Source organism: Xenopus tropicalis, chromosome 5 (assembly GCF_000004195.4).
Source record: "Xenopus tropicalis strain Nigerian chromosome 5, UCB_Xtro_10.0, whole genome shotgun sequence".
NCBI lineage: Eukaryota > Metazoa > Chordata > Amphibia > Anura > Pipidae > Xenopus > Xenopus tropicalis.
Genome location: NC_030681.2, coordinates 128,901,800 through 128,927,379, shown reverse-complemented (window position 1 = coordinate 128,927,379; position 25,580 = coordinate 128,901,800). Strand labels below are relative to the sequence as shown.

At 40.3% G+C, this 25,580-nt stretch overlaps 2 protein-coding genes across 6 annotated transcripts in view; one reads left to right on the top strand and one right to left on the bottom strand.

The window, feature by feature from the left end:
* Window positions 1-477: 477 nt before the first annotated feature.
* LOC100489406 (thiamine transporter 2) lies at window positions 478-6,545 on the top strand. Its single transcript, XM_012971203.2, has 5 exons — window positions 478-682; window positions 2,476-3,232; window positions 3,446-3,638; window positions 4,858-4,999; window positions 5,653-6,545. Exons 1-5 carry the CDS (start codon window positions 533-535, stop codon window positions 5,776-5,778), a joined length of 1,368 nt encoding a protein of 455 aa, XP_012826657.1. The 5' UTR covers window positions 478-532; the 3' UTR covers window positions 5,779-6,545.
* A 237-nt stretch (window positions 6,546-6,782) lies between these two features.
* Window positions 6,783-25,580, bottom strand: part of agfg1 (ArfGAP with FG repeats 1) — a 57,490-nt gene continuing 38,692 nt past the window's right edge. For 2 of the 5 annotated variants that reach the window (XM_012970406.3, XM_012970407.3), the window contains exons 6-15: window positions 22,173-22,292; window positions 18,603-18,677; window positions 17,661-17,852; window positions 16,164-16,248; window positions 14,487-14,563; window positions 13,577-13,660; window positions 11,555-11,641; window positions 10,189-10,356; window positions 8,864-8,955; window positions 6,783-7,545 (exon numbers count right to left, since the gene is read on the bottom strand). In XM_012970406.3, coding sequence (XP_012825860.1) covers window positions 7,486-7,545; window positions 8,864-8,955; window positions 10,189-10,356; window positions 11,555-11,641; window positions 13,577-13,660; window positions 14,487-14,563; window positions 16,164-16,248; window positions 17,661-17,852; window positions 18,603-18,677; window positions 22,173-22,292 — 1,040 coding nt within the window. In that variant the 3' untranslated portion in view covers window positions 6,783-7,485. 5 annotated transcript variants of the gene reach the window in all.

The window sequence follows — 25,580 nt, the reverse complement described above, 5'->3', positions numbered from 1 at the left end:
TGTCGTTCTAATTCCCTGGGGCCAAATGACTGAAGGTATCGCCCACCCATAGGTAGGTTATGGGGAGAAGATCCGCTCGCTTGGCGACCTCACCAAGCGAGCAGATCTTAGCGTGGATAGCCACCTTAAGTTTGCCAAGGTGCAGTAACCCATAGCACCCAATAAGATGCTTGCTTTCAAACCAGTGACCAGTAAATACTACTTGCTGATTGGTTGCTTTGGGTTACTGCATCTGGGCAAACCTAAAGTTTTCTGTTACATAACCCTAAAATGTGTTGCATTTTAATGTACACTAACTTGCTCGCATTTCTGCACCTAGCAGTGGCACCCACACTGGTAATTAAGAAATGTTATTCTACCTTAGCTGTTATTTAATAAACACACTCTGCTGTTTGAGATTTCATTGTGCCTGCTTAATCCTCCCATCCAAACAGACAATGTACTTTAACCTGCACGTGGTGCTTAGTAGAGCCGGCAGCCTGTGAGAGGCAGTTGCGAGGTATTAACCTCAGCTGTGTGGCACACCAGGGCCATGGATGGCAGTGGCTGCATAAACACCAGAGGATGGGTTTACCCCACAGTTCTCCTCTGTCTCTATGGCTTCTTCACCTTTGTCAGACCCTCAGAGCCTTTCCTCACTCCCTACCTTACAGGACCGGATCACAATCTGACTGTAGAGCAGGTAAGTTAGAAAATGTAGTGTGTTGATTGGAAACACCAACTGGTGGAACAGGTCTCACCATGCCAACGCTCTGCAAGCCAGCCCCTGCCCTGATACGGTATTCTGTGCCCAACCAAACACAGTAAGAGCGATTGTTAAACCCGCTAGCAACATGCCACTGTTATACCTGGCAACTCGGTTCTTCTTGAGCTTTTTGTTCTATAAAATTCTCAGCAAGCTTTCCTGCATGCCCTGCAGTTCTGCTGTCTAGCACTTACTAGCACTTACTGCCTTATGCATGGTCATTTTAACAAGTAGCTAACTGTCCATTTTAAATATTGTTGGGCTGCATGTTGAGCTAAGAGCCCTGCAGTCAAAAGCCTATTGCATAGTACAGGCATGGGATCCGTTATCTGGAAACCTGGAAAAGCCATCTGCCATTGACTTCATTATAAACAAATCATTTTTATTTTTAAAAATTATCAGATACCTTGTACTTGATCCCAACTAATACATAATTAATCTTTGGAGGCAAAGCAATACTACTGGGTTTGTTTAATCTTTACTTTTTAGTAGATTTAAGGTATGAAGATCCAAATAACAGAATGATCTCTAATCTGGAAAAACCCAGGTCCCGAGCATTCTGGATAACTGGTCCCATTCCTGTACTACATACTGTATGAACTCACTGAGCCATTTGTAGAGGAGGGGATAAAGTGACTTTATTTTGGAACCTTAATATCACATGAGACATTTGGAGAAATTTATATTAAGATTAAAAAAAATGTTGTTTATCCTTTCCCATACCTCCAGCCTTGATGCAGAATGATGGCAAATTATGAGCCTAAACAGGTAGCGGCTTGGGATTGGTCAGGGGCAGTGTCGGACTGGCCCACCAGGATACCAGGAAAACTCCCGGTGGGCCCAGGTGTCAGTGGGCCCTCTTGCTTCTATCTATTTAGCTTATTTTATGGCCATTCCCTATTACTGTATGGGAACACTGACACTGGTCAGGGGCATGGCTGGGTTGAACTATGTGGACTGGTTGTGTATGGCTGGTTAAATGTCTAATATTTGTATTTGGTATGTGGAGGTTTATGGTGCAAACTGCTTCTCGTTCATACAAACCATAACTTTAATTCTAAATGTAGAACATGCTGTGACTTTTAATGGAAAAAGTTATAATGAATTAATAAAAAGGAACTATGCCTAAGGACAAGGGCACACGGAGCGTTGGCTACGCTGCTACCAGCTGGCATTTTTTTCTGCAGGCTGAGAGTTGCAGATCCGCTCCCTTCTGCCTCTCTGTATAGCTACTGTATATTGGCACAGCATCCACCTGCTGTCACATTGCGTGTAGATACACACAGGCAGAAGCTGTGACTGCCAATATACAGTAGGCATACAGAGAGGCAGAAGGGAGCGGATCTGAAACTCTCAGCCTGCAGAAAAAAATGAAGTGATCTGTTTATAGGAATGTAATAACTTCATAATTATTAAGGAGGATGAGGATACGTTTATTTTAAAAGCTTATGTACACTGTATATCAGAGCAAGTGAAGGCAAGTATCATTTCATGTATTACACACTCAGTCTTTCATTGGCTGCATATATGTAGCCTGTTTAGTACATGCAGAACATGTTGCATGTCCCTTACCCCTAGCCATACCATGTGCCTACAGAATTAAACAGCTATTCTTTCCTTTAATATCCCACTGAATGATTAAAAAGTATTTGAACACTTCTTGCAGTAACATTAACTTATCTGGTGCCTTAATTATTGATCATTAAAATGAATGGTCTCTCTCACTCCAGGTGACAAACTCTGTGTTCCCAGTATGGACGTACAGTTACCTCGCCATTTTATTCCCTGTATTCCTGCTGACTGACTACCTGAGGTACAAGCCAGTCATAATCTTGCAGGGTCTATGTTATATCATTGTGTGGGTTCTGCTGCTGTTTGCTGAGGGAGTCTCAGCCATGCAAGGGATGGAGTTTGTCTATGGCATGGTCACTGCTACAGAAATAGCTTATTATGCCTACATCTATAGCGTGGTTGATGCTGAGCATTACCAGAAGGTCACCAGCTACTGTAGGTGTGTAACGTTAGTGGGCTTTACAGTTGCTGCTGTGCTTGGTCAAATCTTAGTGTCGTTGGCCGGAGTATCCTACTTCTATCTCAATGTCATTACACTGGCATCCGTTTCAGTGGCTTTTGTAGCCTCCATATTCCTCCCAATGCCTAGTAAGACCATGTTCTTTCACAAAAGGATGGAAAAGGAGCCTGTTCAAGAGGCCTCCAGTGACCCTACCCCACAGAATGGTCAGGATGTGGATAAAGAGAAGGACACGGCAAACAGTCACTTCTTCAAAGTCCTTTGGCTGCTCTGTAAAGACCTGAAGCGTTGTTATTCCTCAAAGGAGCTCATCTACTGGTCTTTGTGGTGGGCTCTTGCAACAGCCGGATACTACCAAGTAGGAAACTATGTGCAAGTTTTGTGGGAACATGTTGAACCTGCTCAAAATGCAACTGTGTACAATGGAGGTGTAGAAGCGGTTTCCACATTTTTAGGTAAGATGATCTTGGGCTTCCATCAATAATACACTGAAGGGTTGAACCTGATAATGTTCAATATGTACAGTAAGCGTGGCAACTTTAATTATAGGCATACTGCCAACTCACACACCAATCACAGCCTACATACATTATCCAGCTTTTCTGAGACACAAATATTTGCATGGCTGAAAACTGTTGTTCAGTTCATATAGACGTATACCATTACAGGAGCCCTAGCCTCTTTGGCGGTTGGCTATGTCAAAGTGAATTGGGAAGTTTCGGGAGAACTGGCGCTTGCCATCTTCTCTGCGGTGGATGCGGGAGCCCTATTCCTTATGGATTATAGCACCAATATCTGGATGTGCTATGCTGGGTACCTGATATTCAAAGCATCATACATGCTCCTCATCACCATTGCTACGTAAGTGCAGCCCAATCTAAACTATACATTATATACAAGTACAGTAAAGCTTAACTAGAAACTTGTTCTGTTTGCCTGCGGAGATAACTTTCCTTTTATTAATGCCTATATCTATATTACCCCCTCCCTTATAGTGTTTCTGGGTTGCATTCATATTGCATATGTTTTTAAGCCTGTATTTATATTTCTCCACTAATAATGAGTATATGTTTTCTATGTGGCTGTTCCGTTACTGATCTATCAGTTTGCGACAGCACATTTTAGAGTAGCACAGTGCCCCATTCTGTATATCAACCATCCAATATTACCCCTGCCAAACTCAACAAATGTGGATTAAATCATATCAAGAAAGTGTTACTAAGTGCCAGCAAGAGAGCTTACTGATTAGTGTCAACTTATTTAATCATTTATTTGGCTTTAGAGGTGGTGGCGGGTGTGCAAGCCGCAGACCTTTCCCAATCAGCACATCAGCCTGATGCAAGGTGCCGGGCAAAGTCATTGTCACAGCTGTGCATGAAATTAATTTTGCAGGGAAATTATATAGGAGCCCCCAGATGCTCCCTTTAGGCATCATTAGAAAGTACCTATTACACTTCTCTCTAACCTCGGAGTGAGAGTTCAGTCTTTGCTTTCCTTCTGTAGATATAAAGCATCCAGTAGTAAAGGTGGCCATGCTCATACCAATTACTATCTTCACTCTTCTCTTACATTGCCTGTGATCAAATAGTAAATCATCTCTATTTCTATATGAGGTTATACTTTGGTACCCGCAATGCAGTGTGGCTTTTTGGAAATTACTCCAAAGGAGGAATGGGTCTCGGCTAAATTGTTTGAGCTTTTCCATTTACCAAACAGGAAGTGGATCTACGTTAGATCTAAGTTAAATACAGACACAGATAGATTCTCATTTAACTAATGTTTATAGAAATCAAGTCTGGTAAATAAAAGTTCAAATAAATCGGTCTCTAAGCTATTACTTTGAAATAACCTCATATAGAAATAAATAAAAGATACTCTGCTTGGCTTAATACAATTTATGGTAACATGATAAGAGCGAAGTTATGAAATACCGCGTTTGAACTTATTGCAACAACACTTTTATTGCTATTACATTATAAAACAATATCATATTTATATTTAATAAAACTAAGCTACTATTTCACACAAGGACAAATCAGAGTGGAGTGGGTTAAAATGACAAATAATGCTCTCTCCTTAGGTTCCAGATTGCTGTTAATCTGAGCATGGAACGTTATGCTCTAATGTTTGGGGTTAACACCTTTGTGGCTCTGGCTCTTCAGACCATCCTGACACTCATTGTGGTTGATCCTCGAGGCCTGGCATTGGACATTGTTACTCAGGTGTGGAAACCAATATTTAAAAAAAAACAAAAAAAAACCAAAGTCAAATACTCTGTAAAAAAAATTTTCTTAGAAGTGTTACAAGATTTAGAACAGCCCCAGACCATTATATATTTCCATCAAACTTTAGTGTTGACATTATTCATTCATACAAGGAATGTTTCTGCGGCATTTTGAATAAAGACTTTTCCATCAGACTTGTAAATGGAGACATGCCACTTATCACTCCAAAGAATGCATTTCCACTGCTCCGATGGCAGTGACTTTTTCCTACAGAGGTATTTATATTTTGTACTGCTTTTTTAGACACCAAACTGTGGCATAATTAAGAAATATGCAGAGATAGGAGATTTATTACACCTGCATGACACAGGGCCAACAATCAAACATTATGGCACCTAGAAGAATCGCCAATCTAGACTGAAGCCTCACGTTGGTAAAGTGGCATTTATCTGACTGAATCAAAACACTATGCATTAATTCCAAAGCCACACGTCTAAACAAAGATCCAGTAATATTATTATATGGCATCTCATGCTGAAGGACATGTCCTGCTGCCCAGTGACTGATCTGATCTGTGGTTTAGTACCGATTTCTCCCAATTAGAAGCCCATTGTTGTAACTGACAGCCTGTTTGTCTTCTTTCTCTACAGTTTTTGGTGTACGGATGCTACTTTGCAGTTATCACTGGGATTTTCTTTGTAAGGAGCATGTACATTTTAATATCTCTGTACTGTAAGAAGTCAGAAGATGCCATAAAGGAGCAGACAAGATTCTAGAGACATCCAAGCACTAAGTAAGGTCCCTGCTATTCAAGGAACATATGTTTAAAGGTATTAGTAGTGGGCAATTATCAACACTGGGTAAACCTGCCCATGGGCAGTAACCCACCAGCAACCAATCAGCAATTGCATTTTTTCAGCAGCCAGGTTTGGGTAGAGCAACTAAGCGTTACTGCCCATGGGCAAATTTACTCAGTGTTGATAAACGACCCCCAGTGTTTGTAATGGACAATCACACAAACTCTGAATTGTAGGCTTTGGATAAGGGTCTTCTTCTATCTGCTTGCACTGGGGTTACTTATGTCCATGTAAATAAAGGCTTCCAGATCATCCTAGATAAACTTGTAAAACAAATTGCAACATTTAGCAATTGACTAAAAAATGCCTGTGAGCAAACATGAAATGATTGGTGGGTACATCACCCAATACCCTCTTTGCAACTATATGGTAAAAGGGAGATAAGAGAGATACACTTATAAAGAGAGAGTGTTTCACCAAGTAATAGGCTATCGTTTTGGGGAATCCACCCACAGAGCTGTGGCTTCTATTCACTTTATCTTATAGTGCAAAATGAACTGGCCAAGATGGTGCATTGGTGGATAACATTTTCTAACCTGCCTAATTCTGGAACAAACCAATACAAATAGTACACCAGGTATCGGTAAACCTCAGCAGGGCACAATAAATGTACCAATAATTGTAAAAACAATATCATTTGTACTGTACGGCAGCTTAAGACTATAATAAAAATAAAATCAAAGATATACAGTATGATAGTGATTAAACAAATCTAGGAAAGTGCCGACAAAGCACTTTACAGCAACGGGAAGCGCTAAGTTCATAGGATGACGTATCTAACGCCCCATGGATCTCCGTTAAGATATGAACTGGGGACTCTTTCATTTCAGCACCTTTAGCCGCTGAGTCCCAAGTCAGCAGTTTAACCATTAATCAGAGTTTGCACAAGGCGTGAGTCACATAAATCACTCAGTCACACAGCACATTTTCTAATATTTTAATATTTATTTTCACCTGCAAACTGTAGCAAAACATTAGCTTTATTATGCAGAGATGAGTCTTTAGTATGGAGATTAGGCGCATAGAAATGGGTAGCTTTATTGGGCAAAATAAAAGTTTGTCTTTTGTCAACAAATAAAATTTGTAATAAAGACCACATTGCTTTTGCAATCCCCACTCCCTTTGAAACCAGATTGTTAAAACAAATTTTTTTTTTCTTTCCATTTTAAGTGATGGATCCGGAACCTGCTTCAGCTCTCCAGCATCGGGTACGGTGTTAAGAGTTAGAAATACTGATATGAATAATTAACTAGTCCCTAAGAAAATATATGTACAGTACTGCAGCTTAATGAATATGGAATCTGCAATAACTTACCAAATTTAATATACATGATACGCCTCAGGTTAGACCCTTCGCTGCTGAAGAGCTATTGACTCTCCGCTCTGCTAGGAAATTACCAGTCAAACCTTCAGGCAGTGAAGGGTTTTGATGCTAAAAGGCTTTCCAATTGCACATATTACCTTGTTTGTCCTCCTTTTTTGTTTAAATACAAAAAAATATATATATAATTGCAGGCTCTGAAAGAACTCCCTGTGTTTAAAGCTTACGCTGGTTAAACAAGACAAACAGTGCAAGAGGCAGTACATGTACGGTGATGCCCGGTAATCTCCTGTGTTAGTCTAAGGCTATAAGAAAGGGTTCGTGGATGAACTTCCAGTTGGAAACTGCCCCGAAGGTGCCCCGGCCTGCAAAGACAGACAGACAGACAGAATCAGTATGCTTTGCTTTCTCTGCCTTCGTTTAGCTTATGGGTCACTTAGTTCATGTAGCTTTTTATCCCAATTTAAAATAAGGGTTTAGGAGTTACTGGTTCTTACAGCCAGTAAAATGTAAAGACAAATCCATTCATTTTTCTCAGCCATCACTACCACGTGGCTTCTAAAATCCTTCTAATTTGAAATACACGGTAAACTATTACATATATACAGTATATAAACTGTGTCAGATGACTCTCTAAATCTTGTGTATTATAAGAGATAATGTACCTAAAAAAGTGAAATGGGAGGATACTCAACACCACCTTGGAGTTTTGTGACCTATATAAAAGCAATGGTAGCTTGAAATGGTAATGGAATGCCCTGGTTAGTCATAATATCCTCATCTTTTACAAGGGGAGGGGGGTAAAACTTATATAATACACAAGAGCCATAATTATCCTGTAAATTATATTCTATAAATTGTGTTATGTTACCATGACCTGTATTTTTACCTATGTAATATGCATTTCTATGGTCATGGAACTTATAATATCCATATATTTTACAAAACATTCAGCAAACCCTGCCACATTGCCAAGTAATATAAGCAGGACATATGTTGTCTGATGTTACTCTGGGATAACATTCCAGAATGTGGTACATAAACCTGGAACATGGGCTGCAGCGGTGCACAAGGGTAGGTGCTGCTTAGATTGGTGGGCAATTTGGGAACAGAGTTAGATTTTTCACAAAGCTGTCTAGGCTGCCACCTAGGGCCACATCAGTGCTATCAATATTAGGTGCAAAGGTGCTATTCAATATTTAGGTAGAAAAAGTACAGAGAATACATGTATGGATTTCTGTGTGCAGTGAGGCAAAAAAAATGTACGCTGACAGCAGTAGTGGAAGGATGGGGCCCATATCATTACCCTGCTTAGGACTCTACTGGATCTAAATCCATTTCCCAATCAAAACCTTGCAGGTGCACCCTGAATCGAATTTCATTTTGAGCACCACCCCAATATACGATGTGGTCAAATGATTCCATTTTCCATTTTGTGCCGACAAGTGCAATTGCTCATACTGCTTTTGCATATGAACCCACCCAGCATGATGGCCATCTAAACCAACAGAGCATCAAAACAGATGAAGTGGTTGTGTGTGGCCATAAAGGTGCATAAACATATCAGCCACACTACATTCCATCTGACCTAGAGGTTGGATCTCTTTTAGATGGAGAGAAAGCTACACTGTTAGACAAACAGTCAGGGGATACTCCATTGCACAAAGCAGGACTCAACCTTACCATGAAAGGATTGCTAGAGACTCCAGGAGCTGCAACCTGGCCAAACGGAGTAACAACAGGCTTGGTCTGCCCAAATACAGCAAACCCTGCACCTTAGGCACAAAAAATACCAAAACAGAAAGAATCAATATTTCAGCAAAATATTCTGAATCGGCTTGAATTACACATTAAAACTGGATGGTACATTGCAAAGGCATGGTCACTGACACTGAAACATACTGCATCCCCCTTTAGCTAAATAACGCAATGTTTTTATTCCATTGTGGCATATATTCTCTTTTTATATGTTTTATCAAGTTTGACCAATTTATTACATTTTGTAATATAAAACATTGTCATTTATTATTTTTTCTTATTTATTTATATTCTATTGCTTTTTTTTGCTTATTAGAACAAGCATATTCCTATATACAAAAGAATAATTATCTCAGCAAAAGAAAGTATTTGGCCACCAGAGGGCACTTTTCTTTTTTTTTTTTTTTAAGAGCAACCCATCAGGGCAAGCATGGCTGCTAACACTCAGCAACCTATGTGATTATATTTTACTAAACTGAGACATAAGAGCTTTGCATTTAAATTTGCTGCATTTATATTTATTTTACATGATACAGCATATTGGGGAATACACTGAATCCAACACATTGTACCTTCTGCATCATTTTTATATTTCCCATAACCCTGTTTCCTGAACCCGCAGCTAATTGGCCTATGTCTGGGCCTACTCATCCAATATCTGGACACAAATCAGCCAGGTGTCGGGCACATTTGATATTCCTGTTGAATCAAGGACTGGATCTGTGTGTTGATGCGGTCCTCAATCAAAGGAAAAGCAGCATTATTATTTGATCTTTGGACCTCATGGAACAAGTGGATCTTTAAGTGTATGGCCGGCTTTACCTGCAAAATCAAACTTGCCTCAGGCTAACACAAGACATACACTAAACTAAGAGACAAAAACAGAGGTTATCTTCAGTTTCACTGTGCATGATTTCTATAATGCAAATGAATTTAAGGGATCCCAAAAATAACCTGCCCCAAGGATCAGTTTTCTGGATTAAAGCAACTTGGCTTAGAGAGTAGTTAAATCACAGTTTCTACTAATGTAGTGCTAATTTGGGGCTCAGAAAAATGTAATTTCAGGGGTAAGCGGATATTCCACAATCTCTCACTGAATTTCAGCTGCGCATCAGGGAATGTCCTTGCTTAACTACAATTATATCCTTCCGCTCACTACCTACAGCAATATGCTCTGCATTACACAAGCATTTCAGGTTAATTATTATTATGAGTTAATTCCTCCCAATAACACTTAAATTTTGGGGTACCTTGTATATTCCCATTAGGCTGCTGCGAGAAAGCAGTCTGTTGGGGGAAGGCTGTTTGAGGGGCGAAGGCAGGTTGGTGGAAACTCCCACTAAAGCTTGTAGGAAGACTGTATGGTGTCTGTGTTCCAAAGCCAGCGGGCATGCTTAGAGATGCTGTGCCAAAGGAAGCTGTGGAGAGAAGATAAATAACTCATTCTACTGCAAAAGGTTTCTCAGAATATGGTTATGCCTAGATCATATAGCAATAGGCCATATGATTAATGAACGAACAGCAACATATGAAATAACAGCCCAGAGATATATAGGCACAAGAAATAAAGGCACATTCTTTTTAATATGTATTTCTCTAAAATGTCAGACTATTTGTTCAGTACTTTAGGTTGTTTTACTACTTTTTTCTTTTACTGAAAGACAATCAAAGGCAGCCTTTATAATTATTAATAATATGATAACAATAGTTCATATTGGCTTAGACAAGAGGGCAGAAATATAGGCTGGTGTATGTGTGGGTGGTGGTAAAAAAAAGGCAATTAAATGAGGGAAGGCAGAGGCTGGAGCTAGAAATGCATTGGAAGGGATACATTAGGAGAAGGGTGAGGGTAATGTAACGGCATAAGGCTAATGTCCCACAGAGAGATTAGTTGCCCACAATAAACTTCTGCTACCGCGGGCGACTAATCTCTCAAAAATGCCTTTCCACCAGTGAATTGCCAGTGGAAAGGCCTATGCATTGTTTCATTTTCCGAAGTTGTCTGCAGGAGGGAACTTTGGAAAAAAGAAGCAAGGCATATGCCCTTCCACTGGCGATTCACTTTGTTGTAGGTGGAGAGACATTTCGGAGAGACTAGTCACCTGCAGTAGCAGAGATTTATTGTGGGCGACTAATGTCTCTGTGGGGAATTAGCCTCAGGAGAATTGTGTGCACAGAGGAGGGGAGACATTAGATAGCACTGTATGTCTGTAGGCCAGGAATCACACAATGTGCTAGGGAGGGAATGTTCAATCATATGTCTATTTATCACAGTGGTATAATAGCACATAAATGCTGGGTGAATGGTGTATCTGATTTTTGGACCATTTCATACTCTCGTCTGCATTTAGGAAGCACTGGGCATGAACCACAAGGGTAATGTCCTTGGACACAAGTATTTTAATAAGAATGTGAGGTTATGCATTATAAAAATATGGGAATACTACCCATTCTACCCCTGCTGCCATCCTAGCATTACTCAGAAGCATTGAAGTTAGGCTGAGTCAAGTACAAGGATATATGCATAACAGTTAATAGCTATATGGCCTCTTTAATAATGCGTGTCATACAGGGGTGTTATATTCTCCATAAGAGAACCAAAGGCATCTCACTCACAGACATCCAATGCTCCTGCGGCTGTCGCTAGTCGGGTCTGGTGGAAAGCATGGAATGGGGCTTCTGCCGCGTGGCCGTCTCGTACCCCTAGCAATGGAAAAGCAGTTTGTAACAAAAGAAACCACTTATTCAGTTAATATACCAAAGTGCATAATAAGCCATGACAGAAAGCACAGCTAGCTAACTTCATGCAGGCTCTCCTTTAGCTTTCTGCCATTAAATGACAGGTAGAGTTCACAGTGGTTGGCAAATTTGTTTTGTATCCCCAATGGCCAATTGCTAACCTCATATTGTTCAGCAGACAGGCCATCGCATGTTCCCTTAGCTTCCCAGGCAACCCCTTTTTCAGTGGCCAGAAATAATTTCATTTGCAGATGCCATATGAAAGTCTGATGCAGGGGTGCCTGGGGTGCTTGGGATGATGGGATGATGGGATGGCCCGCTGGCCAGGGCAGGAAGTTTAGCAAGTAGTGTCAATCTGGGGTGCCTATAACAATCTGGTATTCACCTTTAAAGTGATTTTACATCGATTTGACTACTAACAGGCTGTATTTGAAAGACATCAGATATCAGTAAAGGATGACATAGTACAGGTCAAGAATACATTAACAAAATTCTGCCATACATTATATCAGCTGTCCAAAATTCTATCTAAAAAGCACAATTTACTTCACTTTGGCATTCTGTGCCCCTGACATGATCAGTTATTAGATTAGAGACAAGAAAGCGAAGCAAAGCAAAGAAAGCAAATTAATTGCTAGTTAAGTATATGTAGTGTTATTAAAATTATATAAGCAGATTAAATAACTGCCAAGTACTGATTGGAAGTACATTAAACATGACCTAAAATGTTTCTGACCAGTGTCCCAAGTGTCTAAAAGCTATGGGTGGTTTCTTCCATGTCTTCTGAGAATGCCCAATAATACAGGGATTTTGGCAAGAAGTACTCAATAATGCTGAATCAGCACTTGCACTTCCCAATAATATACTGTCACTTAGACTATGCCTCCTGGGCACCATGGATACTTTGATGCTGAGATCCCCAGCGAAACTGTTATTTACAATTATTTTACTATGCCAAGAAGGCAATATTGCTACATTGGAAGGCTACAAGGCCACTTGTGCTGAACTGCGGGAAAAAGCTTATAAATGACTCTTTACCCAAACAGAAACTTGTATCCCTAGCACATGGATGCCCTGATAAGCTTGAGGCCGCCTGGGGAGCATGGCTGGAGGCTAATGAACATACTAGTTGTGTCTCAGATAATATAATGGAACCTCTAGTCAGTGAAGTAATTGCTTCAATGTAATGCTGATAACCCTTATATCTTCCCCCTCCACTCACTCCTTTCTCCTCTTCCTTTCTATCGTCTTCCTCTTGGTTCTAAAGGGGACAATCCCCCTTTCTATCTACCTTTTTTGTGTTTTTGTCATGTTAAATATTAAATGCAAAATAAATAAATAAAAACTTATAAAAAAAAAAAACATGACCTAAAATAATGAGATGTTGCAATAACTATATACCTTTAAGGGACTTCGATTGTTGATTGTAACTCTGCAGCCATATGTATGAACATCAGATGCTAGCTGAGTTGCTTGGCTTATGGACTGGATAGAAACAACGGTCTCACTTGTTCAGCAAATTTGTTGCCATTGCCAGTATTTAAAAATGTCACATTTCAGACGCTTTTGGGCAGGGGTACACGGGGAGATTAGTCTCGCCGCGACTAATTTCCCCGCAATGCCACCACACCAGCTAGAATGTAAATTGCCGGTGGGATGGCATACACGTCGCTGCGATGTCCCGCAGTCGCCCAAAGTTTCCTCTGGAGACAACTTTGGGACATCGCAGCGATGCATATGCCATCCCACCGGCAATTTACATTCTAGCTGGTGTGGTGGCATTGCATTAGTCGCCCGCGACAACAGAGATTTGTCGTGGCGCGACTAATCTCCCCGTGTACCCCTGCCCTTAGGGCTTTCACTTGAAAAATTCTACCAATTACTTGGAATGTTACTTACCTGGAGGTGCGCGGCCATTAGTCTGGAATGGATTAACTGCAGGGGCCACAGAGGCTGAGACAAACGGATTTGTAGAGGCAGGAGCTAAACAGTAAAAAAAAAAAAAAAAAATGAAATAAACCAATAAAGTCTATAAAGCATGTGACAATGTCCTTATCTATTGGGCCAGAAATGCCGTTGCACCCCTAAGGATTTTATTTGACATGCTATAGGGAGACCCCTTAATTTCCAGGGGAGCAATTCTATATTGACCTGGCAACCAAAGCAGGGAGCAAATCCAGCCATAGATTAGCACTGCATACAGCCTCTCCCCTTGCCAAACATGGCACAGTGCTGTTTTTTTGCTATTACTCGAAGGGTTGGGAAACATGAGGCCACCCATATTTTGCTGAACTAGAAATGCACATTAATTAGAATTTGTGTTGAAATTACATTCTGTCTATTGTTTTAACTAAAAAAAAATCATATTTTCCTGTTTTTCTTGCCATGTACGGTAAATCACTTATTTAAAAGCTGGGCTATGTTTACTTTAGTCTTCCACTCCTTTCCTTTATAAACAAGGCAATTTATTTAGAGCTCAATTATCTGAACAAACTCCTGCCTTCTCTAAGCAGCTGCCTTTAAGGGGTTCATTATCAGGGGCTTCTCAGTGGACTGGTAATTCCTTTTATTAGCTCCTTTGAAGTTCTTTGGGATCAGAAGTTGACAGGAAGTAAAACTGGCCTTCTATTTATGTTTAATGCAAGAAATAACTATAACCACAGATATTTTTCAATTAAAACTGTTGAAAAGGGGTGTATACTGTCCCTTTAAATTGCAACAACTTCTAGACAGCCCCAGGTTGCCCTTTACTGCTCTTGATAAAAGCAGGGTAACACATAGCAGGGAAATTATAAACACTATAACTAACCTGCAAAGGGTCCCGCTGCTGATGCAACAGGGTGCGTGTGTGCTGTGGGAACTGCTGAACCCAATCCGAAAACATTGCTGCAAAATAAAGAGGCGTTGACCTTAAGGGCTAATATGTTAAGTTAAAAGATCCTAAAACAAATGAAGGTTCAGCGAGAGAGGAGAGAGAGAGAGATAAAAAGACATACAGAGAGAGGCACTGTGATCTCAGAATACAGGGCTACAGGAGAAATAATAATAATGTGACTTAATCACAGGAGTTACAGAACCAACCTAATACAGTGAATCTGTTGTTCCCTGGCACTGCATAATCGCCCTGTAAGTCTGCAATCAATCATACATACCAGTCTCTAATTGTATCTACCTGACCTAATTATATCCTGTCTTAAATAAAAGGTGGGCGTATGCAATTTCATACTTATTTAGTATGCAATTTCGAAGTCATTTATTGTTCATGGTTTTATCCTCTGGATGTGCAGGGGGGCTGGAGGCACACTGCACTGTATGACAGGAACCAATCAGCATCTAGGCAGACCTGATAGGGAACTGCAGCCTGTATTTTCTTGTGTGACAGTAACGCTGTTATTGGCTATCCCCTCCTACTGTGATTTTGACAGGGACCATTAAAACATGCCGCCAATTATTTAAAAAATGCGGAGGGATAACATGTGCTATAGTAAATGAGCACTAGAGAGCAGAGAAACCCCCAGTATCAATGGGGTGCTATAGCAGAATTATATCAATTAACTCTTAAATCCAAAATTAAAAAATAGAAGGTACCAGGTAACTGATTACAATCACTGGGGGATGCCTAACATTTTGTACCTTTCCATCTCCTTTAATAGTCATAAGCAGTCAGTGCATACAGGTATACACACAGTTTAAAAACAAAGCCCCACCCCAACAATCCAAGTTTCACCAATCACTATTCATTACATTAGCAATCACTCATCTGACAAAAAAGATACAAATACAAGAGACAATATAGCTGTCCTTACACATACTGCAGGGCTATTTGTAACTTTCCCTCAATCAATGTACTATTGAAAACAACACGATACCTTTCATAAAACAGAGTGTGTATACCTGTAGCTCCTTACTGCCTATGACTAAGTGCCATTTAGGCATAAAACGCATAAGGCTATAGACTGTGGGGTTGGTATATATTTTATATGTATTTTAATCATATTATAATAAAGAGTTTTTGTATACATCTTTATACATCTTCATTTGAAACACAGACAGGGACCAGAGAGGAAGATATATAGGGAGTTCCAATAAAGGGGCCAATTGTAAAGATTTTGATCATTTCAAGCCCAGAGTAAAACCAGCACCATATAGTTTTGGGGAGGGGGGAATTTTACTTAGAATATAAGCTCTACAGGGCAGGGAAGCATTGCAGGAGAACTAAACTCCCCCAGGTACAAAAGCCCCCTTAACTGCCCTCACCTCTCCCTTCTAGCATACCCTGAAGTGGCCCATCAGAATGTAAGTCTATATAATTTACTACACTTCTGTTTTCTCAGGGGTGTTTATAGCTTGGAAAGTACCAAGTCACTGACTGTAGGTCATGGTTTGCAAGATAAGAGCCACTTACTTGCTAACATTACTAGAGGAAATGAAAGACCTATTAAAAGAGGAGTCAAGCACATTGTCTAATTCAGTTAACGCGGCATACTTGTCTGTAGGGGCTGGTACCGCTGGGCCAGACGGTGCAGGAACAGACGTGCTGCTATAGCTGCTTGATTGACCACCACCTCCACCTACAAAACATTAAATGAATAAGAACAAAGTTCTGGCATTGGGTGGCACTGCACTCAGACACACAGGGCTGATTCTGCTGTAGCACTAACAGATATTTGCTTTGAGAACTTGATGGAATTTAAGATAAGGTACATATACCCTCCGGCAGGAAGGGTGCAGTGAAAATGACACACAATGCATAACAGAGCAGCTAACATGCAAGCTTAAGAAATAAAAGCAAATATAGATCTGCTTTATGAGCTGGATTTAATTTTGAAGCACAAGAGAGAGCATCTGTGCCATTTCCTTTCTATAGTCAAGGCTTGGGTAAAAACAATGAAAGCACAATTATTTTACGACTGTATTTAGGGTTTCTTTGTAGAAGTTGGTCTGTGCTTAACATTCATCTATAAGAATGCAGGCACAAAAATCTTGCTTCCGTCAGGTTCTAGGAGAAGAATAAACAGCAAGAAGCGTAACCACTAGGGTTATCATACAACATGGCTGCTTGGCACAGCACAGTACATGTAAATAAAGCTAGGAACTTTGAATCAAATATCCAGTGCAGACCTGGCCGTACCCATTTATAGATTAAGTCTAGCTCATAGGTTCCAGACCTATAACTGGAATCAACCCAGAAGCATGTGTAGATCATTCAGCAGCACAAGCTTGGCTTTCAGGGGTATCTAAATAATATATAGGTATTATCACTAAATCTCACCCTAAATTAACTTAAAGTGGTTGTTCCCCTTTGTACACAAAGTGCTGGGGGGGGGGGGGGTCAGAGACCCCTATAAACACTACTGTTGCTTTTTTACTTCATTATATGATGTCACGCATAGTACTGGCAGCAGACTTAACTCCTATTGGCTATGTCTCCTGTCAGTCTGACACTGCTTCCTGTGCCTATGCTGCAACGCTAACACAACAGTGTGTTAGATTTCTGATATGCTGTTTGCCTATAAATCCTTATTTTTTCCTATTAGACCAATTCATTGGTTGCTTGTGCACTCTAACAAGTTGCATAAATAGAAAGGTCAATGGTTAATTTCCAGGCAAAGCCTGGATATGATGTAGGCATATAGGAAGCTCTTAGTGTGTCAGGTTCAAAATAGGCCACTCCCATCCCCTCAAAAAACTGATCAGAGAGACAAAAGAAGGACCAATTTAACAGGTATAAAAAGTAACTTTTACAGTGGTCTTATTTATTTATTTATTTATTTTTTATTATGGAAAATGGATTTTCTGAGAGCATTGTTGGTGATTTAATAAGATTTGAACATTGAAGGTGAACAACCCCTTTAAGGCTAAGCCCTGTTACTGGTTAAAAACCCTGCTGTTTGTTAGCCACTGCCCTAAACAAAAAAAAACCAAAACGACTGCTATACAAGACAGTGGATAATAACCGGAAGTATTATTTAAACCTCCTTACCTTGAACAGTGCTAAACATATTGTCTAGATCAGCGAGTGCCGCGTATTTATCAGCTGCAGGCTGGCTCATTTTACTCAAGACAGTTTTGCTTGGCGCCGTGCTGTGTGCCGTTGAATTGAAGGCGCCAAAGTCAGCACTCGATGACTTGGGAAAATTGTCAAACTGAGCAAAATTTGCATTGGCGTTTGTGCCTGAAAGAAAAGCGGTGATAACTCAAAACCTCCTAAGAACACATTTATGGATTTACAGCAAAGCAAGCTGAGAGAGAGTGTGCCCTGGGGAGTATGATTCTTAGTGCTAATACTGACCCTGCAAAGGCAGCCAATCAGAAATAGGTTTTGATTCCCATAAATGCTTTATATCAAACAACATTGGGTACATACTGGCTGCCAGGGAGGCAGGGGTGGCATGGAGAAAATGAAGCCCAGTGTTTTTAACAACCCAGATGCAGATTCACTGGTTCTTGATACAATCTAAGGTCTCTATCATATTCGCACACTCTATGGTCAGTTGTCAGTGACACTGGAACAGGGACTGATGTATAATCTCTGTAAAGCGGTTGTGGAATGTCAGTCGTATATAAATAAAAAATAATAATAATGACTTGATAAAAAAGATGAAACAAAGAACAAGAAATTAAAATATCTGTGCTTGTTCTAAGCTGTAGGAAGCTATCTCGCAGGGTGCCAACATCAAAGTCTAACTTGAAAGAGAAGTCTTTTCGACTGATGCAGTGACTTGTGACATTATTCTTAATTCTGGTGATTGGTAAAGAAGCAGGAAACACTGAGCAACAGTTGGATGTGTGTTCCTGACCCCAGAATGATCATTGTGAAACACACACAACAACATTCTATTCTACAAAGTACAACAAAGAGCTACATACAACAAAAGCAAACAGGAAACAGGAGAGGGTCCCCCATGGAGACAGGAAGACTTACGGTGGTGAGTGGTCTGCAGAGAGAAAGCAGACGTAAAGTCGCCAAAACTGCAACTGGAGGAGAGCGTTCTGAACGCTGGGCAGCCATGAGAAAGGTGCAGGGAAGGAGGGAAGAAAAAAAGGGGTGCAGAGAGAAATCAAAAGATGCTATATTGGAGAAATTAAAGGGTGCACAAAAGATAAAAAGCCCCAAAACAAAAAAGCATGCAAAGGCAGATTGACAATCACAGACTAGTAACATGCAACAACGCTGTCTGAGACTGTAAGCTCTTGTGAACATGATCTTAGTGGCACATAGTAAGGTACAGGAGAAATAGTGCAGTTCTACATGCCTGTTTAAAGAAGAACAAAAGGTTAAGACACTGGGGGTGCCCTGAACAGAACAGCACCATTATTTATTGGGTATATAAAAATAACCACACAGTTACACGCAATGTGGCCTTATAATTGCTATGCCTAGCCAACCAGTATATAGAGGGTGCAGAGAAATCTCCTTTACTGCTAAAGATTTCTCAGCCAACTCCCATTATACTTTATGCTCCCACATGGTATACAACGGAAACTGTCTCTTCTGGTGCACAGAGGGCTCCTAGGGTGCCCACAATGTGGACTGTGGGTCAGTGTTTGGCGACCTCTGCAGCGCATCTGAATTTCATACTGATTATTATTGGCTGCACGGGAAAAAAACCCAAAAATGTAAATATCGCCCATAGCCTACTATGACATTCAATAGTTAAAGGAACAGTAACACCAAAAAATGAAAGTGTATAAAAATAATTAATATATTATCTACTATTGCCCTGCACTGGTAAAAGTTGTGTGTTTGCTTCATAAACCTTATTATAGTTTATATAAATACCCTGCTGTGTAGCCATGGGGGCAGCCATTTAAATTGAAAAAAGGAGAAAAGGCACAGGTTACTAAGCAGATAACAGATAAGTAGCATAGATTCCCATTGTATTCTACACAGTTATCTGTTATCTTCTTATGTAACCTGTGCCTTTTCTCCTTTTTTCAATTTAAATGGCTGCCCCCATGGCTACACAACAGCTATTTCTATTAACTACAGTAGTCTTTCTGAAGCAAACACACAACTTTTACCAGTGCAGGGCAACAGGACATTATATTTTAATTCTTTTAAAACATTTTTATTTTTTAGTGTTACTGTTCCTTTAAGACAAGCTGTTTTGGGAGTCTGAGATACTGAGAAGTGGAAGGCTATGGACAATGATAAATAACTATTTTGATCAAATCAATAAACTAAATTGATTGATTCAATCTAAATTCCAGCAAAGGTTGAATAACTAGGACCCCTGCAGGATTCCACATTCAGTTACTGATGAAGGTGCTGGATCTATAGGGGAAGCAGATCATGCAACGGCAGTGTGTGTGTGGGGGGGGGTTGAATACTAGGTGATACAAGTGTGCAGACATCACAATTAGTGAACAAACACTGACAAGGTGTGACACAAAGCGACACCCCTGCCTATGTGTGTGAATAGTTTTCTACAGGGCATAGGCCTTGCAAGAGCAGGGCAGTAGGAAAAGTAGCTCCAGGAATGCACTAACCAGGGTGCGCACACACGAGGCCACCAGTAATACTGAACTGAACTGTAGCGTGTTTATAGCAGGGTATCTGGATTAATGTGCAACTTTCAATACATTGAACGCTTATTAACAGATTTTGCCGATTAATCTTTTCTTGAGCTTGGGCGTTTGTAGCATCCTACCAGAACAGCAGGCTAACAGCAAGATATACTGTATCTAGTCTGCGACTATAATGAAAGTACAGAGAATAAGCACACTAAGAGAAGCGATTCAAACTAACCATGTGCGTGGATAGAAGGGAGAATACACACTGAAATAGATTTAATGTGCAGTGTGAGACTGGGGAGCAGGGGCCCCCAGAAAACCAGAGATGACACGCCCACACTCCTCTGTTCTTCAGGCACCTTCTTTTGTTATCCTAGTATTTACATACACATATGGGGAATGACTGGTTTTCCTCTGCATTAGCATTGCTGTGTTTATAAGACGGTTTGGAAGACTTCGTACATTGGCTAGGAAGTTGGTTTGGACTATGAAGACTTGTTGGCCTTTTGTTTTAAGTGCTCTAGGTGGTTACTGTGCATATTACATTCTGTACCAAATATCAATACCATAGCAAAAAGACATGTTCAAGTAGTTCAATCTTTTTCCCCAACAACAGCTGCCTAACTGCTGTTGATCCAGAGGAGACAAAAAAAGTCTTCTGAAGACTCAGAGGGGAAACCCTAGATTTAGATAATAGTAAGGCATCCAACCCCCCTTTTTTCTGCAGCTTTTGTATCTGCCAGTACAACCACCATAATCACCAGGATAGATCATAGATTGCTTCCTATTCAGTTTGGGATGAGATCCTGGATCAAATCAGTGTCACATAATTAACCATAGTATACTCAGTTATGAGGATTCTGAAGGTGGAAGCAGCAGTCATTTCCAGCCTTCCCCATCATGGACTGTATTTCTGAAAGTGAACTGAAGAATAAAAGCAGATTACTACTGAAACTACTACTATAGGGTGAAAATGAAAGACCCTGTTGCACAGAATAGAACTTTGTTTCTTTAACTTACGCTATTATATATAAAGGCCAGAGCCCAAGTCTCAGCCCAAGAACTGGTTGATGGAAAGTAGAACTTTTGTACTCTCAGCTCATCTGGGCCTAAATTACACAGTATGAGTATTAGCAATTCTTCCTAGGATGTGGGGATGTTCAATTAAATCACTGTAAAGGTGCCCATACACCTTCAGATCCGCTCGCTTGGTGATGTCACCAAGCGAGCGGATCTTCTCCCGATATCCCCCACCTACGGGTGGGCGATACTGGCAGAATCCAGGCTACTGGGGCCAAACGACTGAATTATAACGATGGGTATAGGCAAAGTCGGTCCGGGGACCGCATCAACAAACCGATGCGGTCCCCGATCCAACTCAATTTTTTAACCTGCCTGTTATCTGGCCGATTTCGGTCGGGCAGGCCCGTCGGTAGTGCCCATACAGGGGCCAAGTAGCTGCCGAATCGGTATAAGGGACCGATATCGGCAACTAGATTCGGCCCGTGTATGGGGACCTTAACACGTTGATCTTCAAGAGTAATGGTCTGGTCTGGCCCCCACTCAAATTTTGGAGCTTTAGCAACAACATTTAAAACACTGCTATACTTCATGTAAAAAGAATATTAAAATAATACAATGAAATGGAAATGTTATGTATGATGAGTCATAGAACAGTGTATGTATGTGTGTATATATATATATATATATATATATATATATATATATATATATATATATATATATATATATATATATATATACACACACACACATATATATTAAACATAAATACAAATACACACACAAGCAGATCTATAATGCTATACTACAGAAGCACAAAGAGAACACAAGCCCCCCCAAGGGAAATGGAGGTATAGAGAAAACACAAACACAAGCACAGAGAGAAGTGTTTTCAGCTTGTTTGGAACCATAGCACAAGCTGTTTCCCATTCTTGTTTGTATGAGGTATGACTACCTGTGTTTAAGGGCGGGGTGGGTGTCTGACTTGATGGGGGGAAAGCTCCAAAATTATTCACACCACTAGATTGTCCGAATGCATCAAAGTTTGCAAAGTCTGCATGGGCAGAATTGTGAGCTGTAAAACGAGGGAAACAAAACAAACAAAAACAAAAAGAGTAACAGAATGGAGTTAATGAGAATGAGCCGTCAGAAACATAAAATCTATAAATGTTATTAATGACAAAATCAAATGGTGCTCCTTTGGCTAACAGCACAACGGGGGTCACCTCCACTGGTGTAGTGCAGCCTAAAACACTCACTAGCGCCTCAGTAAAGGTACTGGCACTGGTGTTGACACTGGCAGGGGTGGATCCACGTGCTTCTGAAATCTACTGGCAGAGAAAATGCCAGTGTCACAGATGAATAGCTTAATTTTAATATGAACAATATGCAATAGCAAACCCCCTTTTTTTTTTTTTTTTTTTTTTACAGTTCTAGGTACAGGTACAGTTTAAAGGGACAGTATACACCTATACACACATTTTCTAAAAATGAGCACAGTAAATAGGACTTGTGTTGAAATTATATTCTGACTATTGTTTAAAAAAGTATATATATATTTCTCATTTCAACCCTACAGCACAAGAAATCCCTGGCCTGTCTAAAGCCAGTCCTTGCACTTCCATATAGTTGCACTGAGTAACATTTGTGCGAAAATCACTGACGCTACATTCCACAGCGGCCTGCATCACTAGACACAAAGCACTTGCGCCAAAGGAATTGTTTGCAGGTGTCATTTTGTCAGCAAATGATATCCCAAAAATTGTCTTTACAATTGCCTCCAATTTAGGGTGAAGTGCAAGTGAGTTGTGCTACTTCTGACACACTGGCTGCTACTATGTTAAGCACATCTCCCACCTTGCGACTGCAATGAAGCTGCAGTAAGTAAATGACCCCTATAGTGTGATATTGTTAGAAGATCACTGCTCTACTGGACCTCTTAGAAAAACCAGGGCAGACAACTGTAAGTAGAAATACACTCTGTTGCCTTTAAGTGCTGATTGTGCCATCAAGGAAGTGCTAGACAAGGCGCAGCTCTTTGTTTACAGTTAATGTTAATTAGACAAAATGGAACAATCCCTTTGCCACGCTAAAGGCTTCCACGTGATCAGAACACGCATACTGATGGCTTCTCATCAGGTAAAAGGATCTCTGCCCTCAGCACTGAATGGCACACAATGGCAGCAGTAATGTACCAACACACCCACAGGACCACAATAAATGTAAATCTGATGGGGCTGGAGTCACCCTACAATTCCACTTTCTGACCAGGTTCAGGTGATCAGGTGCCAGTTACCAAAAAAATATATATATACCATCCTAGCACTAAAACATAACTTTTTACTATTAAAAACAATGAACCACCAAATCAATCCACAATTACACCAACAACTGGAAAAGTGCTGAGCCTAACCCATAACAGCACTTAAAATTCTTAGTGGACTTATGAGTAAAATGGCAAGTATTTGTAAACATTATCTTTTCCCCATAACAATTTTGCCCAACCAGTCAATCCTACCGTTGGGACTTACAGGCACTAGCCACAACCCCCAGTGCACCTATGCAGCCCATGGCAACTGGCAACTGATCACCTGAACTGGGCCTATGTTCTTGGGGGGTAGGGAGTCAGTGAACTGTAGGGTGACTCAAGCCCCATCAATTTAGCAATTTAGTCTGTAAAATATGATAAGAAAATAATGGTAGGTTAGAGCATACAGAATAAGTCATGTAATATTTACATACACAAATATACAATATTACCGTAGATGCAGTAAAACAGAAAACCTCATTATTATATAAAAATACAGTTACCAAAAAATGATAAAAATTGGCAGCAAATACAAATGAAAACTGTAGTTTAATGTTGTTTTTACTGGCTTTCTAGTGGTGAAATGGGCCCTCTGGCATGACTGGTCCTTTCTAAGCAAATTAGAGCCATTTTTTCTCTTGCTGACAATGGATTATACACACATTCCTTCATACAGATTTGGCGGCCATATCACGCCGATGGCTCAAGCAGGTCTTTTGCGCCACACAATCTTTAATGCAAACATCCCCTGAGCAACAGCAAAATGAGAAACATCTTAATATTTTCTATCTTTTATATACAACGCATATTTGGCCTTTTCTAAATATCCACCAAAGCACCCCAAGCTCTATCCTATGGATTCAGTACATGGTATAATCCAATATAATATAATAACAATTTTTTACAAACATAAGCATAAACCTTAGAGACCAGTAATGCTTCAAAACCTGCCAAAATGCCACCTGTGCAAATGCCACCCATGCATCAAAGGCACTTTTTAACAAGGTGTTCTGTATAATCCTATCATCCTCTAAATGCTTTTCTTAAGCCCTGCCTCTCCAGTCATTGGCTAGGTAAATTCTCACTGTGTGATTAGACCACACCACTGTATTTTCTCCTGATCATTTGTATTTCATAACATACACAAGCAACATATGCAGTGACTGAACTGCCCAGGCAAGAGGCCATTCTGGCCTATGTATTCAGTATATCACACCATCAGCCTTCACTGCATTTAATGTAGTCTTACCTGTGGGCCCAGCTCTTGATGCACTGTGGCCAATGACACAAAGGATACAAGGCTGGCTTGGCAAGACAATGTGACTTAGGCATGCTATTGCTGACTGCCAGAGCTGCACCACTGTGGGTGGGCCCCTACAGCCTGACAGAGGGCATGCTAAATCTTTTATCTGATCTGGCCAATTAGCCAGCAATCTCCCTCTATCACTATAGGGTCCAATTGCAACCAGAAATTAATTACAGTTCTCAATCCAGTCAATTCTGACTGGATTGCATCAAAATTGCATCCTATCAATTCAGATCTAATGTGTTCACTGCTGACATCAGACACTGTGGGAGTAATTAGTTAAATATATTATATAATAATATATAAATAATATATATTTTAGCTGGACAGTCTGGTCTGTTTCCACCTTCCTGCCTGAAAATCTGGGCATGCAAGGCCATCTTGATGGTGTCAGTTTTAACAGGTTGTCTGTCCTCTAGTTCTATGTGTTGATTTCTTTCTTAGATAGTTAAATCTGTAAATAAGGGATACCAGACATCCCAGCTGGTATATGGCCACTTACTGGCTCATGTCAAGCAGGGAAATTACAGAGTAAGTGCTGTTAGTGGCAGAAAGAAACAACAATCCCTGGGACCAACATACTCTCACACTAAAATAGTGACCTATCCTGGCTCTTAAAGCTACAAAAGCTTCTTGAATGAAGTGCTCATCTTACGTCTTGTCAGTAATCCCCCTAAAAAGATTTCTATGAGGCCTAATCCACTCTTTTTACCAGAATATAAAGCTCTGCATATTGAGTTTTTATGCCT

Bases quoted from the DNA above. Each gene is read 5' to 3' on its own strand.
- LOC100489406 (XM_012971203.2), top strand. From the start codon at position 533: ATGGATGGCAGTGGCTGCATAAACACCAGAGGATGGGTTTACCCCACA. The intron at 683-2,475 runs GTAAGTTAGAAA...CTCTCACTCCAG, and splicing joins ACAATCTGACTGTAGAGCAG to GTGACAAACTCTGTGTTCCC. The intron at 3,233-3,445 runs GTAAGATGATCT...ATACCATTACAG, and splicing joins AGCGGTTTCCACATTTTTAG to GAGCCCTAGCCTCTTTGGCG.